At 42.9% G+C, this 16946-nt stretch overlaps 1 protein-coding gene across 18 annotated transcripts in view; it reads right to left on the reverse strand.

Annotated features, from left to right (window-relative positions):
• Positions 1-16946, reverse strand: part of LOC135502760 (protein scribble homolog) — a 112905-nt gene that overhangs the window by 92824 nt on the left and 3135 nt on the right. For all 18 annotated transcript variants that reach the window (XM_064795816.1, XM_064795820.1, XM_064795819.1 and 15 more), the window contains exons 4-5: positions 9195-9284; positions 6974-7094 (exon numbers count right to left, since the gene is read on the reverse strand). In XM_064795816.1, coding sequence (XP_064651886.1) covers positions 6974-7094; positions 9195-9284 — 211 coding nt within the window. The remainder of the gene's footprint in view (positions 1-6973; positions 7095-9194; positions 9285-16946) is intronic.

Below are 16946 nucleotides of genomic sequence, written 5' to 3' on the forward strand. Positions count from 1 at the left end.
TACAGTGTCATCGTGGGACCCCAGATCGTGTTATCGTGTAGTTAGGGGCAGAGGGTGACAGGAATGCGATGATGAAAAGTGATGTAGTTAGGACACCTACTCGAAGCCAATCATATGAGCACCCTGTTGCTGGGTTTTTATATCATGTTTGTGGGTGACCAGATCTTCAAAGTTGGCACTAGGGTTTGAGTAAATGGCGTATCTCTCAACAAAAGCGGTATTTGGAGCTACTCCTGTCACACCATGTATTTGAGCAGATGGTTTAATACTGGAACCTGATGATCAACATGACGTGATGCGATGATTACAAATAGAACAGGCCTCCTCGAGTCGAGCGACACATCGATGATTGAGTTGACCTGGTCAATATCCACTGACCATACAGTGTCATCGTGGGACCCCAGATTGTGTAGTTAGGGGCAGAGGGTGACAGGAATGCAATGATGAAAAGTGATGTAGTTAATAGGACGCCTACTCAAGCCATTCTTATGAGCACCATGCGGCTGGGTTTCTACATCATGTCTTTGGGTGACCAGACCATCAAAGTTGGCATCAAAGTAGGATTTGAGTAAATTGTGTATCTCAGCCCTCTACAAAAATGTTACTGTGAGCCACTAACCATATCGGATCTCCTGTTACATTGTGTATTTGAGCAGATGGGCATTGGAACCTGACGACCTACACGTTGAATCAAGCAACACATCGATGATTGAGTTGAGCTGATTAGAATGCCGTGACCAAACAGTGGTCTCGTGGGACTCCAGATCGATCATGTTATCTTGTAGTTAGGGGCAGAAGGTGAGAGGAATATCATGATGGAGTTAGGACGCCCACCCAAAGCCATTCTTATGAGTGAGGTACTGCGGGTTTTCTTTATTATGTTCGTGTGTCACCAGGATTGTAGAAAATGGAGTATCTCTCTACAAAAACGGTACTGAGAGCCACTAAACATATCGTACCTCCCGTTATATAACGTACTTGAGCAGATGGTTATTGGTACCTGTTGATCTTCATATCATGTTTGTACGATGACTACAAATAGGATGTCATTCTTGAGTCAAGCAAAACATCGATTATTGACTTTAGCTGATCAATATATAGTGACGGTAAAGTGCTATCATGGGACCTGAGTTCATGTGATCATGTAATCTTGTAGGTAGGGGCAGAGGGTGACTGAAATGTAATGAGCCCACTTGAGGCCGTTCTTATGAGAAATACAAACCTTAACTTCTTCACCCACCCTTTTAATGGCCCTACATGTATAGGAAATTATGTTGTCACTGCCCACAAGGCACAACAGCAACTCAATCAAATTTCGGTAACTCCCTGCCCTACTAATGAAATTCATCCAAGGTGAAATAACATCCGCCTGTCATAGGATGAAGTGCTCACCACAAAGAGTCGCGCAGGCAATCACATTTGAAATGAGTATGTCCAACATCTCAAATGTTAATCATTGTCGAGAATGGAATTCCATGTGGAATGTTTATTAGCAAGTCGAAGGGTCAAGATGGTCTCTGTCTTCTTTAGCCACAAGTGGCATTAAACCATTGAGTTTGGTAAATGTTAGCAGAAAAATCTCAACAAACGACAGGAGCCGCATTAAAATGTGTTCAGACACAATTCCTTTGATGGTCCAGGTCTAGCGGGGCCTTCAAAGCAGAAGCCATCTGGCAATGTCCTCGGATCCTGCACAACCGTCAGAACAGGCGTCGCTTCCTTGCTACCGAACTTCATCCTTGCCTAATTTTAGACCGTCGACCACTCTCATCATGAACTCTGACCCCTGGGCCAGGGAGCCTAACCCATAAGAGACTAGCCTGACTATGGTTCCTCTTCATTGGCGGTCTTCATACTTCCTCGGCATGAAGTTCCATTGTTATCACAGCTGCTTCCATCAGTAATAATTCATGTCAATACGTTTTTTTTGCCATTGCAACAAGGGTAGCTTATCGCTGTCCAATCTCGTTGTCATGGTTATATGGAAACTAAAATCACCTAAACCTGGGAGCCACCATTTATATTCTGCGAACGTTCAAAGCAAATGGGCTACAGCTCAAGATCATATAGGCGAACTGCTATATCATAAATCGTGTGTTATTGTTGTAAGTCAACGGAACACTAAATAGGTGTCTGCATGTAAGTTGGTAACGTGGAGGTCTTTGCGGTATTCTACTGCCCTGAAATATGGCATTCCCAGGAGAGAAGCATTCTATACAGGCAACTACTATTTTCTCAGACATTCAGACAGTAATATTGCCAACAGCTCCTGAGCATAAATCTTTTGTTATTGTTGTCAATTACCAAAGCATGTTTACTGTTTGTCTGCAAGTTGGCAAGGTAGATGCATTGGGTTTTCCCTTGCAAATAAAGACCAAGCAGAAGAGAAGCAGTACACAGAGGAACCTACTACATCTTCAAATAGTTCAAAGGCAACAGCTCCAGATCATAAACAGAGTTCTCCACAAGGTTTTCTCAGGGTAGGGTGGTACCCTTGATATTCAAGAAGTTTTACCAGAGTGCAATACAATGTAGGGTGGGCTGCAATTTAAGGTAGGGTGGCCCTATAGAAACCATTTAGAAACTCTAGACCAAGGTAGGGTGGCTCTTTCAAGGTAGGGTGGTAGGCCTGACAAATGGCCTTGTGGAGAACACTGCATAAATTGTGAATTACCACTGTAAAATTAACAGAACTTGTTCAGTTCTTCCATGTCAGATGCCAACCTACATGTTTTGGTTATTATTCTCCCTTGAAGAGTGCTAACTGGAGAAACAGAATTGCTGAACTACCTGTTCAGGAAATGAGGTTCCACTTAAGAATCCTCTACCTTGCAATCGACAACATCAAATCACAATGTCTGTCGATGACTACAAATTCGACTGTAGGCCTGAGGTCATTCTCCGTCTCCGAAATTCGTATCAGTCTAGCCATCCAGATCCTCTGGGCATGTCTATTTGTGCTCGACTTCAAACAGAGTGCAAGACCAATCAAGGGATGCTGGAAATCAGCCACATCTCTTGCAGCGAAGGTCATCAAACATATACAAGGCAATCCAGATTTGGGCTCACTTCATTCGAGGGATGTGACATGCTATCAAGGGATATTGCAAATCGATGCACCTCTCTTGCATGCAGCACAGACCATTCCACCTCTCCAAAGGCAATCGAGATTCAGGCTCAAGTCTTTCCAGAGATGTGGACATGTTATCAAGGGATATTGCAAATCAATGCACCTCTCCTACATGCAGCAAAGGCAATCCAATATGTCAAAAGGCAATCCAGATTCAGGCTCAAGTCTTTTGAATGGTGTGGATAAGCAATTAAGGGATGCCTTACAGCCACTTCTCCTGCAGCGAATCCGGATTCAGGTTAAAGTCTTCCGAATGTGGACCGCTTGGACCCATCTGCTGGCAATCAATCCGACAGACTACAAAGCGGAAATAGTCTCAAACCATGACCGCACACGCATCCTCATAAACAACTGACAAGAAGGACGACGAACAAACTTAACACTGAAAGCATGGCCTGGCATCTGATAAACGACTCGTATGCTGACAGAAACAGCTTCCGGCTTTAGGGACGGCTCATCTGTGATGAAATATTATTAATGGCAGCACATTCGCAATGTTGAGTGCACCCCGACTGGAAAGATTAGCTAACTATTTTTACTGTTTGCCACTGATAAAGGATTTTTTAACTTCTGAACAATAAAAAACCGAAACAAAGTTTTTCTTCAGTTGTCTGTGGCCAAGTAACATTCCAGATGGAACTGACTCTGTTCAGGCATCTATGCGGCCGCAATAAATAAAATTCAGTAGAACTGTACTTAGCATACATCACATGTACAATTCGTGAGGTCTTGTAAAGGTGAAACAAACCATAAATATTTAATCACATTTCGTACTAGTCAGCTAATTGTATTTGACAAGAGCCGCATGGCAAGTCCAAAGCATTTTGCTTTCATCCCTGTCAGCGGGGAAGCCAATTTAGATGTTTCCAGAGGCTGGGAGTGATAAGCCGTCACATTTCCTGATACATTTGATGGAAGCCAGACAAGGCAATGTGCCCGACTGGAACCATGATGGCCTTGGGGCTGCTCTTAACCAAATCTGGATCCTTGGTAGTTGTCTGCCTGTCTTTATGTTTGTCAGTAGCAGCAACGCGTAGACTGTTTCCTGATACATTTGATGGAAGCCAGACAAGGCAATGTGCCCGACTGGAACCAAGATGGCTTTGGGGCTGTTCCTAACCAAACCTTGATCCTCGGCTTGTTGTCTGCCTGTCTTTATGTTTGTCAGTAGCAGCAACGCGTAGACTGTTTCCTGATACAATTGATGGAAGCCAGACAAGGCAATGTGTCCGACTGGCACCAAGATGGCCTTGGGACTGTTCCTAACAAAACCCTGATCCTCGGCTTGTTGTCTGCCTGTCTTTATGTTTGTCAGTAGCAGCAACGCGTAGACTGTTTCCTGATACATCTGATGGAAGCCAGACAAGGCAATGTGCCCGACTGGAACCAAGATGGCCTTGGAGCTGTTCCTAACAAAACCTGGATCCTTTATTTGCTCTCTGAATGTCCAAATGTCTGTAACAGCAACATGATTTAGGGCCGACATTTTGTGCCTTTTATCACTCAAGGCAAACCAAAGGTTTCAGTAACGCTATCATAACACAAACTACTAAATGGCCGACCAAAAGTTAACTTGCGTACATACTGTCCAGCATATTATATCCCAAACTTCCAGGCCACAGGAGACGTCGACATTGAGTCGACATTGAAAAAATCGAGGTGCGAAAGGGTTTACAATTTCTTTTCATTGTTCGTTGAATGAATATTATTGTGATTTATATTTTTGCAAATCAAGATTATTCTCGACATCTACTGAAATAAAATGCTCGCAGAAATTGGGTAGTTTAAAGTACACCAAATCACAATTCTTGCGTGCTTCTACCTTAACGATCACCTCAGCTACACATCCTATCTGTGACGACATCTCCTTTGTCATCAAGTCGTTTCATCAGCGTCGAATCTACGCCAGCGGCAAATTATGCCGCTGAATTGATTGGGAACTATAACCGGTCCAACACCGGTAACTCCGCATGAATAAAATGGCAATTGTGAAGAAATATTGCATCGGAATATCAGAAGAAGCTGACATAGGTGTTTTGTAATTTGCTTGATTATGCCAAGAAGGCATCTGTGGCTTCGAGAGATTTCTTGGTTTGGAAAATGGCTTGTTGTGTATGATTTGGTTGTAAATTTAACCATCAGGTTGTTGATACAGATGATTGCAACAGCTTGCCATGAGGGTGGTTATTTTGGTTCACCAAGGAGAATGTTGGAACGTTCCAGATTTGGCTGTCAGGGTGGTGAAAAGGATATATTAGAACCTGTCACCTCTGAGGTCCTTGGTTCAATTCCTGGTCATACTCATGTGGTAGAGAGGGCCCTCGGACAGTGTGGGTTTCCTACGGGATAAGTGGTGCAATGGGAACATTAGAACAGAGGTCACCTCTGAGGTCCCAGGTTTGATTCCTTGTCTGTCTTGTTATGCTCATGTGGTAAGAGGGCGACTCCCTCCAACAGTGCGGGTTTCCTATCGGTCAGGACACTTTCTATTCAGGACAGCACCTGTCAATCCCAAGGGGTTCAACTGTATAGGTCAACTGCTCATTCTGTCAATCATTCTACTATCTCAACTACTCCATTTTGGCTCGGTGACCCCTTGGGTCAGCCTGGCACTTAAACATGCTTCCTAAGGGTTTCGAAGGCACAGCAAATATAGCCGCAATCAAGCTTTTGTTCAACCACTACACCAATCAGAAACAAGTATGTATCCATAGTAACACAAAACGGAGACAGGTCCATTGGATAAGTTGACGTGGCCACTAAACCAAAATTGATAGGATGTGACAAAATGGCCGTCCATTTGCTCAACGTAGCGAAGAAGTCACGACTTACTATTCCACGACATTTGTCCATTTGCGAGAGTCTGGGTTATACCAGATATGACATCGCACGCCAATCACAACGTCAACAAATGGTATTAGGTATTTAATGTGTCTGCTACAATCATAATCTAGTAATATAAAGGATGTTATTCATTTTTTTCAACAGGTAGGTGGCAGGTCAAGGTCACTTTTTGATCACGACCTGGATGGTGATCATCAACAAGACTTAGCACCAACAAATATTTTTCAAAACATGACAACTGACATATCTTTTTTTCATATTGTAAGATATCTTAAAATTTGTACGAATGTAAGTCTTCATAGATTCAACCTTAAAGCAATACTTTGAGAATAAAGGAAAAATTTCACAATGGAAGACGGATAAATATCATAAGAAATTGACAAGTGCTATAGACTGTCTATTCCAGTGCCTGTTTGCCAACTTCGGCAGTGCATTGCTGCACTGTATAATGTACACTATCTGCATAATCTTAGGGTGGAATGGGTTTTATCTGTGCACTTTGCGGTATTGGATGTCTGGAGGAGGATTAGTGTCAAACCTCACACCCAGGTGTTATTTCTAACCCTTCTTGTAGCGTCGTTTCATTTGTGATGAACTTTGGCAACAAGGTCTGAACGAAATTTCAGATTAAGCTTTTTGAACATTTCAATATTGTTGCATTGAAGTATTGTTGCTTGGCAATATCAATGCCTGTAGCATCTCATCTGAAGCAAATCGACAGAGTTCTTGCTATCTCGGGCTAGTAGCTCTGAAAAACTTGGTTTTGTAAGTGTACTGTAGTGTAAGGGTTCACAAAACAATGATACAGCAGAACCTCCCTTATAGCGGACACCTCTCTATTAAGGACACTAGTTTTGGTCCCAAATTAGGTGTTTCTAATCATTTTACCTCTCTAATCAGGACATATCTCTTTTAGGGACAGCACTTGTCAGTCCTGAGGGTGTCCTTAATAGAGAGGTTCTACTGTAATCATCAATAATGAATTTCAAAATGACTTACCAGTTCCTCCAATTCATTACTGCCGAGATCGAGACATTCTAACTTGGTGAGGTACGAGAGCGAAGCGGGGAGATATTTGAGCAGATTCTCGCGTAGTTCCAATGTGTTCAGGTTGGTAAGACTGCAACAAAAACGTCAAAAAAATCTTAACAAGGTATCGTAACTTGTGGGCTTACATCTGCATGATGCGCAGCTGGGTAGAGGGCAGGCCTATTCAATTCTGTGGTTCACAAGGGCAAAGGCACAGCAGATTCTCGCATAGTTCCAATCTGTTCAGGTTGGTAAGACTGCAACCAAAACGTCAAAGGACAAGGCGTCTAGATATAATGTTGAGGCATACATCTGCATGATGTGCCGGGCAGATTCTACTCAATTCTGTGGTTCACTGCATGTTATGCCAAGTTGGGCCTCATAGGCACAGGATAACATAAACCCTTTGCTGTACGAAAAGGAGGCAGTCAGGTCCAGAGACCGGTAGTTTAGTTAATCGAATACAGCAATCACCTCGGCCTCAGCAGAAGCAGGCAGGTAGTTACTGTCTGTTATAAAGCATCAACCAAACTTTCACCTCCCAACAGCAACCTGTATTTCGGTCAAGGACATAGACAAGGCAACACTGCTTGGTGAGCTTAGTAGGGCCGAGGTAGGCCAAGGATAACATACATCATCCGTTGTAGGAAAAAATTACTCTTGTTACTCTAAGGTCTTTCAATTACATAAAGTTCCCAGCGCTTGGCAGCTTAATGAACAACCCCCTGGACCCAATCAAAGAGTAGCCCCCCCCCCAGATTTGTCTATATTGTTTTTAAAATTTTAAGGTAAATGGCTCCCGTATCGATTTGAAATGTCGCATGAAAACACACCAATAGCCTATAATGTAATCAAGAAACCTCTCTCAAGAACTGGGAAAATTCCATTTTTAATCCTGAGAATTTCCAAACTGCTTGAACTTTGTAGAATTGCAAAAATGATAAGTGAAAAGCCTGAATACTATCTGCCTAAGATTCCAGAATTTACATCACAATATGAAGAGACAACTTCTTTACACTGGCAGCATCTAGACTTCTATACCCTAGCCATCAGGGAGGCAGCTTATAAATACATCAAGAATTTTAATAAAGCTCCTCATGAAAGCAATATGCCGGCACTATTCTTTGAGTAAAGATTTCCCATAGACTCAAGTAGGTGCAATATAGAAATCATCGATTGAAAAAGTCAGCAAGTACCGAGAAGTTTCTGGAATTTGGCAGGGAGGCATGGAACATCTTTTGGAAGACTACACTCTAGTCTAACATTTTGTATGCTACTTCAGCCTTAAGTGGGCACCAACCAAAGATTATCATGCAAAAAGCCTGAAAGTCTGGAGGAAGTTTAGGAAATTTGGCAGACATGGAGAGATGGCGAATTTCTGGAACATCTAATGGAAAACAACACTGAAACATTTATAAAACTTCAGGCTTAAGTGATCGACCAAAAATTATCAACATGTAAAAAGCCCGGGACTCAGAGTCTGGCTGAAGTTTCGGGAAACTTGGCAGAAACAGAGAGAGACAAATGTATGAGAGATGAATGGACCTAGAATAGAAGTCTACACCCGATTTCGTAAGGAAATGGCACTCAGAAGTCAATTATTTGGTGGTTTCACACAGAACAAAAAGGTTCTTTTCTCTCAAGCCCTGGGCGGTCATATTCGATTTAAAAAGCCTGACAGGCTGTTAGTGTTACCTGCTTGACAAAAGGAAAACAAATGTCAGTTCCAATCAGTGTTTTTGAAGCCACAATGATCTTCCTGACTCTGGCCAAGGAAAGACCTTCCTTAGGCTATGTGTTTTAAGAGCAAAGAGCGTTAACCTACCAACTAGAGGTATAGCACCGACAAGCAGTGGTTTCTGTGGTTGTATCATGTGCAACGAGTCGAATACCAGAACTCTTTATTCATACCTTTCTGTTTTTGTTTCAGGGTGATAGCAAGAGTAGATTTCAGGCCTATCAGTACATCTGCAAGGGCAAACTAAAGTTTGCGTTGGTTTTGAGCAACCCAGCACAGCCAGTCTTCTAATGTCTAGACACGTATCATCGCCAAGCGTTGCGGTTCTGTTGGAAGCCACCTTTTAATGAAAAACCAACGCACCTCACACCCAAGTTGGCCCTATAAGTTCCATCATGGGATGGTGTGTGAGATCACATCTGTATTTATGCCGGCCACCTGATGAATACGTACCTGCCAATATCCAGGGGTAACCGTGCAAGAGATATGTCATTAAGTCCCAAGTGTGTGAGGTTACGAAGCTGCGTGAAGCCATCTGGAAGTCTGAAACGAGAAAACAACTATTTTTATAACGAAGTTCGACTTTAGAATAAGTGCTCAGCTGAAAATGAATGGTGCCTAGGACATTCAGGACTTTCCAACTTCTCTCCTCAGCACAGAGGTAAACGGAGGCCTCTTTTTCTTCTTCATTGTCAGCTCTGCACTTGGAGGAGTGACTTCACTCTGCACTTGGAGGAGTGACTTCACTCTGCACTTGGAGGAGTGACTTCACTCTGCACTTGGAGGAGTGACTTTACTCTGCACTCGGAGGAGTGATTTCATTCTGCACTTGGAGGAGTGACTTTACTCTGCACTTGGAGGAACAATTTTGCTCTGCACTTGGAAGAGTGGTTTTTCTCTGTAGTCTGTACTTGGAGGAATGATTTTGCTCTGCACTTTTTTCATTCTGCACTTGGAGGAGTGATTTCGTTCTGCACTTGGAGGAGTGATTTTGCTCTGCACTTCGTCTACCCACTTGAAACTTTCTAGCTACTAACAGAAATGCTCCTCATTGTGAGCGAATGCCTGATGCTTTCCGACACTAAAATTTATGACAGCAAATCTTTCCAAACGAATTCCTTTGAGTCAGAAATGATTGAACGTCTGACACATTCATCATCGGCAATCACACGTTCTCCATGATCGATAATGACGGATCGGAACAGGTTATCCCCAGGAATCATCAACCAAATTGCCACCATAAATGTAAAATCACTTGTTGCTTTTAAAAATAGCTGACATGGCAAAATTGACAAGAAGTGATGTGACTGCTTTAGAAAGATCTAATACGAAATATAATTTCGTCGAAAATGTGACGTGATTGATGGACGTTATGATGTATTGTCTGACTCTAGTGAAGAAATTCTTTAGAAACGTTGAGGTTTCCCATGAAAACTAACAATGGTAGCAGCCGCATTTTCAGTTAGAATCTTAGATATTCCAAAATCCGGGCCTACAGCTTTCATATAACAAGGAAAAATCTGATCACTTCGAATGAAGGCGTCATCATTGCCCTAGTTTTTGCACCACCCCATTGCTTGTCAGCTTATATTCTTGAGTCTTGTCGATTGCCACTTGCCGCAAGTGCAAGACTTCATTACTCTGTTTACCCAACCGTACAGATGCATCTTCGAGAGCTACTGAAGGCAATGAATAAGCTATCCTTTATGTAGACCAAGAGGATGCATTGGCTCTCTGCTCGTGGCACCTCCCAAAGCGTGTCATGTTATATTACGACCTTCAAGAATTGCAACTAAAAGCAAAGCAATTTCAGCGAAGGCCAAACACCTCATTAATTACTCTGATAACACAACCGTACAGATACATCTTCGAGAGCTACTGAAGGCAAGGAATGAGCTATCCTTTTATGTAGATCAAGATGGCTGCATATCAGCTCACTGCTTTTGGCCCCTCCGAAAGCGATTTGACTTCCTTATATTCACGACCCTCATGGAATGCAGCTAAAGGCAAAGCAATTTCAGCAAGGGCAAAACACTTCATTACGTGGTTCGGTCATAAATACAACAGATCTGTAGCACAGCTGAAGGCAATGAATGAGCTGCCCTTTACAGTGTTCTCCACAAGGCTATTTGTCAGGGTGGCCCACCCTACCTTGGCAGCTTACCACCCTACCTTGGAAGAGCCATCCTACCTTGCTCTAGAACTTTGTAGAGGGTTCCTATAGGGCCACCCTACCTCAAATTGCTGGCCACCCTACCTTGTGTTGCACACTGGTAAAACGTCATGAAAATCAAGGGTATCACCCTACCTTGAGAAAACCCTGTGGAGAACACTGCTTTTATGCATACCAAGAATCAGTTGGCTACATATTGGCTACTGCTCGTCCCTCCCCCCCCCCAAAGCATGTCACCCTCGTGGACTGTCACTTCATTTCAGCCCAACAGTTCATAACAAGGTACTGTGTTTACCCAACCAAACAACAGATGGGTGGCACTACTGAAAGTGAAGGCAATGAATGAGCTACCCCTTTATATGGACCGATGGCTACAATTGATTTGGATCCAAATGTGGCGTTTACAAGGTTTTCGCACACCCTCACATGTCAAGTAGAAGGTACCAGTCGTTAAAATCCACAATTCATGAATCATGTTACCGGACAGCCATAGTTTCTTTGCGCCGGATTATATATTGCCTGTGCTCTCACAACCGGTACCGTTTCCAACCCCGCGGTCAGAGTTTTTGTCGCTAGGTTGGTTACCAAGGCAACCTGCCCTTAGCAAAATCTGTGTTTTTAATTGCATATGCTGACGTTGGATGATTCCTTGACGACCCCAGGAGACATGAAGATAAACGAGAAATGTTGATTTTGATAATGTCAACAAACATCACAATGCTGTGTCTCTAGGGCAGATCATAACCTGGGTCAAATGAAATGAAATTCTCCTTGCGCACGACCGGAACTGTTTTTCTTGATGACGTTGTTCCGTCCCCGCTTGAATTGGCCGCCATTATCGCCGAATGTGCTGGATTCACTCATTTCATTATTATGTTAATAACATGTCATTCATTATGCGTTATATCAACTTATGCAAAACTTCGAGACATGGTCAAAAACTCTTAATCGACACAGCTTTAAACTTCCAACAACATCCTTTTTTGCAGTGACACGGGACTAATTTCAATCCAAAATACACCAGTTGCGAGAACTCAAAGTTATAGTCGTAGTTCCACCTATCATAAAACCCCATGTTTTTTCAAGACCCGTGTCTTCGCCGTGCGTCAAAAAACCTGGGGCGCACTAACACCTATCAGTGGTGTTAGATAATGTTTAATAGCCCCGGCGACAGGTGCGCTGTAGGTAGGGAGCTCTCCTGTGTTTCTTTCCCGTTGGAGGGGAATTTCGCATGCACAATACCGAGGCAATTACACCGCGCCATCTGTTGCCGGATCTTGGAACTTTGCCATGCCTATTCAGATTCCACCTATCAAAAAACCTGTGTTAAACACGGGTCTAAATTAGCCCCCGATTAGCCCCATCGAGCTCGATGGGGCTAATAGACACAGGGATTTGACACACGGGTCTATTTAGACACGGCAATTCATAGGTGTAAGCGCAAAAGACACGGGGATTTGATAGGTGGAAGAACGACTATACAGCGACATTCCAAAACCAACATGGATGCTAACATGCTTGGATATCATGTCTGCTTTGGAAAATGATCAAATGATAATGAGTAACGATTCTTGAATTGGGCATGATTGCACAATTTTCTTTTTTTCCATTGCATTATAAATCGACACTGGTGTTTTCAAATGTTATGAAAGCACACAAAATCAAGGAAGTAGGTCAACGTCATTCTTCACGACAAGCATGACAACTGTGTCAACAAATAAAATCAAGTTCTTGAAGTTCCTGCTTCCTGCTAAAAAGGTAAAACTGGGTTATCCCAACATCCCAGTTTGTAGAGCACTTCTCTAATGTTCTTTATTTTCTAAAATGTTCAACAGACAAACTCACAACGGTAGATTTGAAGAATACAACCATATCCCTGTGTTCATTAACTGAACGCTTTCGGCGGTGTAGTCTGGGTCTCTGACTAGCAGTCAAGAGGTCCCTGGTTCAATCCCTGCTGTCGGCGTGAGACTCTAGGCAGGTTTCTTTACATCTGATTTGCCTTACCCCACTCGGGTGCATAAATGGCATGAATGGGGACCATTCGGAAATGCTCAGGTTGTATGCTGACTGTGCAGCTCATCTGAGTTCTACTGAAAGGTTTCACTTTCAGGACATAACCTGTTGATAACCTCTTATACCAGTTTTGATATCAGACTACAAACACAAAACTTCAACATTCATATGAAGTTGAATTGTCTTTAATCAACATAAGGCACTATGACATGCAGACCATTCTGCCTACATTCGACATCTCGTATACACAGCCACAGATATTTTGATTGCAAATTTCAATATTGATATAAAAATTCAAGTCAATCACATCACCTAAAGAATTTAGGTCACACGCTATTCAGGCCACAATTCCATGTCATGTTTCCAATTTTGTTTCCATTTTTACATGGTCTACAATTGTGAAATATAGTTTAAGTGCCACAATTGGATGATTTTTGCCAACGTACCCAAGAGACTTTCTGGCAGAGAACCTGAGTGTGCATTCTGTGACCAATCACATTCAACAGGTTCACCGAAACAGAAGCGGTGCTACTCCAGTTAACAGAGTTGGTCTTAGGATGAGGTTCCTAAACTTCATGGTTGTTCCCAGCATCTTCGACCAGCGTTGCCTAGCAACACGACGTCTTGATTACAAAGGATGTACAACAAATATAGAAATTCTTGACGTTTGGCGGTTATTTTTGCATCCCTGTCATTTCGGTGACCATGCTATTGAACACTAAGGCAAGGGCCATGATTAAAGGGAGGGTGTCGAGACATCAATGTCCTCATCCTTGTAATCGACATAGAAGGAGAATGCTCACACTAGAGCGGACAAAGTTTCCCTGGCTTCTGATTTGACTTTGTGTTCTCCACAAGGCCTTTTTAGTCAGGGTGTCCCACCCTACCTTGGAAGCTCTTACCACCCTGCCATGGAAGAGCCACCCTACCTTGGCAGCTCTCACCACTCTACCATGGAAGAGCCACCCTACCTTGCTCTAGAGTTTGTAAAGGGCTTCCACAGGGCTACCCTTCATGTACCTTTCACTGGACTGGCCATCCTACTTGTTTTGCAAAGGTGTTTGGTCAGGGCCTCACATCCTACCTTGGCAGCTTAGCGCAAGAATTGCCTTCATTGACTCCACTTCTGTGGACCCCCGACTTTTAAAACCATACTGAAGTTGAACCAAAACACAGCATCATTGCATACCATATCATCCACAAGCTCCTCCCCTTGCAGAATCGTCCACAGCGATGTACCAAATGATGCAACTACAGCCTCCCGCAAACCAAACCACAAATCATACGCAACAAATTCCGAAACTTCAATTTCTATCAAAGGCACTGCAATAAAAATAAATTAGAAACAATCATCGCAATGACATGCCTCATACAGATTGTTGATTTCACTTTTTATTACGCGACAAGCCAAGGGCGGAAAGCCGAAATGACTTTGCATATCAACGTCTTTCTTGTTGCCTAGCAACGGCAGGCTGTGTCGCTAGCGTCAGGCAGGGTTGAATAACGTTTGGCCTGTCGCTTAGATGAGAGGCCATCTGCGCCAAAAGGGAAACCATCTACTGTGATCTAAATTTGAATGAATCGGGAAATAAAACAGAAAATTTACTGCAACTGGTGGAAGCCATTGTACATGAAATAATTGTTTTTCAATCTTCAAATGCATGATTGCGATCAAATTGTGTCATTTATGAATTTGAATAATTAATCAGTACTAAGTACAGTGGTATGGAACCTTTCTTAGCGGACACCCTCTCTATTATGGACACTGCATCTGCTCCCAAATTGCTCAATTCCATTCAGTTTGACCTATCTAATCAGGACACCCTTCTGTTAAGGACAGCACTTGTCAGTCCCGAGGGTGTCCTTAATAAATAGAGAGGTTCTACTGTACTTCAGTTTGAATTGTTCAGGTTCTGGAAACCAGGTCCATCAATCTTGCCCCCAAGCAGACCCTCTGACATTTAGATTCCTTCACTAACGCACTTTATCTTTCTTAGGTTGTCTCTGGTAAGATCTAAGTCGAATCTCATTACAAAACGAACGTTGGAACTGGGCGTTATCCTGAATAAGGTATCAGCCAGGTCAGATGTCGATCCTTTCCACAAAAGCCAAAGCCCAAATATATCAGAGCAGCAGCGGTAAAACATGCGTGGTCAAAATTCGACAGAGCAGACGTGCTACCTTCAAAGCCGTACAAACTAATTTGCAATAAATTTCTAATATCGCGATTGAACGGCAATTATCAAACTTATCATACTCGTAGACGTGATTACTTTGAAATACGGCTCAACAAGGTAAAAGACTGAGGTTATTCTCGCATCGCCATCATACCAAGGTTGCCTGGCAACGGGAAGTAATGGTTCTGACAAGACTAGGGAAGCGGTGGCAGAGTATGATGTTATGTTGATAATGATGCTATTGCTAGCCTCAGAAATTGTATGTTGTATAGTTGCTAATGATGCTATTGCTAGCCTCGGAAATGACTACCATGTCAAGTCAAGTTTTAAAAAAGAATTTCAGAACTTCAGAAATTTCACCCCAATTTTGAAGGTCAAGTGCGGAGATACTGAGCTTGTTGCCAAGGACAATCCGTTGGAAAGAAAACTCTGTCCCCCCCGAGAACAATTTGCCCCTTTAACACCACCTCGATTGCTGGACAGTAAAAGTTCTGTTACCAAGGACAGTACATCCACAAGGACAGTCCGTCTCCAAAGACATTCCATCCTAAACATGCCCAAGGACAATCTGTCCCCAATGATAAGCTGTCCTTAAGTATGAACAATCTGTCCCAAAGGACAATCTGTCCGCAAGAACAGTCTGGCCTGAAGGACAATCTGTCCACAAGAACAGTCTGGCCTGAAGGACAATCTGTCCACAAGAACAGTCTGGCCTGAAGGACAATCTGTCCGCAAGAACAGTCTGGCCTGAAGGACAATCTGTCCGCAAGAACAGTCTGGCCTGAAGGACAATCTGTCCGCAAGAACAGTCTGGCCTGAAGGACAATCTGTCCACAAGAACAGTCTGGCCTGAAGGACAATCTGTCCGCAAGAACAGTCTGGCCTGAAGGACAATCTGTCCGCAAGAACAGTCTGGCCTGAAGGACAATCTGTCCCAAGAAGGATCTTTCCAAAGAATGATCTGTCGCCAAGAACAATCTGTTCTGAGGAACGATCTGTCCAAAAGCACAATCTGTCCCAAAGGACAATCTGTCCAAAGCACAATCTGTCACCAAGAAAGAGGAAAGTCTGTCCAGCTCTAAGGACAAATCTGCCCTATGGAGAGTCTGTCCCAAAGGACAATCTGTCCCAAGAAGGATCTTTCCAAAGAATGATCTGTCGCCAAAAACAATTTGTCCCAAAGGACAATTTGTCACCAAGAAAGAGGAAAGTCTGTCCAGCCCAAAGGAGTCTGTCCCAAAGGACAATCTCTCCCAAACCACCTGTCCAAAAAATTGGTAGCAAGGACAAGGCCTCTTGAAGTAGACCTGTAATTGATATCACTGCCTTCAGCAGTCAAAGTCAAACCATTGCAACGCAAGCCATGCTGGTGAAAACAGCATCGCAAGATAAACATCTGCATTTATTATTACCTAGCAATTCCCTTGATCAATTTGATTAATACTCCAGTGGTATTATAACACAGGCAGTTATCAAATTGTATATCACATAATAATAATAAGGGGGAGTCATCTACTTCGTCTATCGTATTATAAACGCAGGTTATTAACTTGTAATTGTACGCTTGTAATTTGGTTTCCCGTGTTGCATATTACAATGCTCCAGAATGCCAAATCAATCTTTTATGCTGCAGAAAAGTAACTGACCAACTGAGGCTCTAGCATTTTGATCTGCTTACATGTTTATTTTATTTAATCAAGTCATGTTCTTGACCTCAATGTATGTAGTTTATTCCAGCCTCCAGGAAAGCGGAAAATCCAGTAGGAGTTCATTCAAACTGTTCTCTTCTAGCGCTCTCTCCACTGTGTATGCTTAAGCTCTACTTTCTGTCCCGACCCA

This window comes from Lineus longissimus, chromosome 19 (genome assembly GCF_910592395.1).
Source record: "Lineus longissimus chromosome 19, tnLinLong1.2, whole genome shotgun sequence".
NCBI classification, from domain to species: domain Eukaryota; kingdom Metazoa; phylum Nemertea; class Pilidiophora; order Heteronemertea; family Lineidae; genus Lineus; species Lineus longissimus.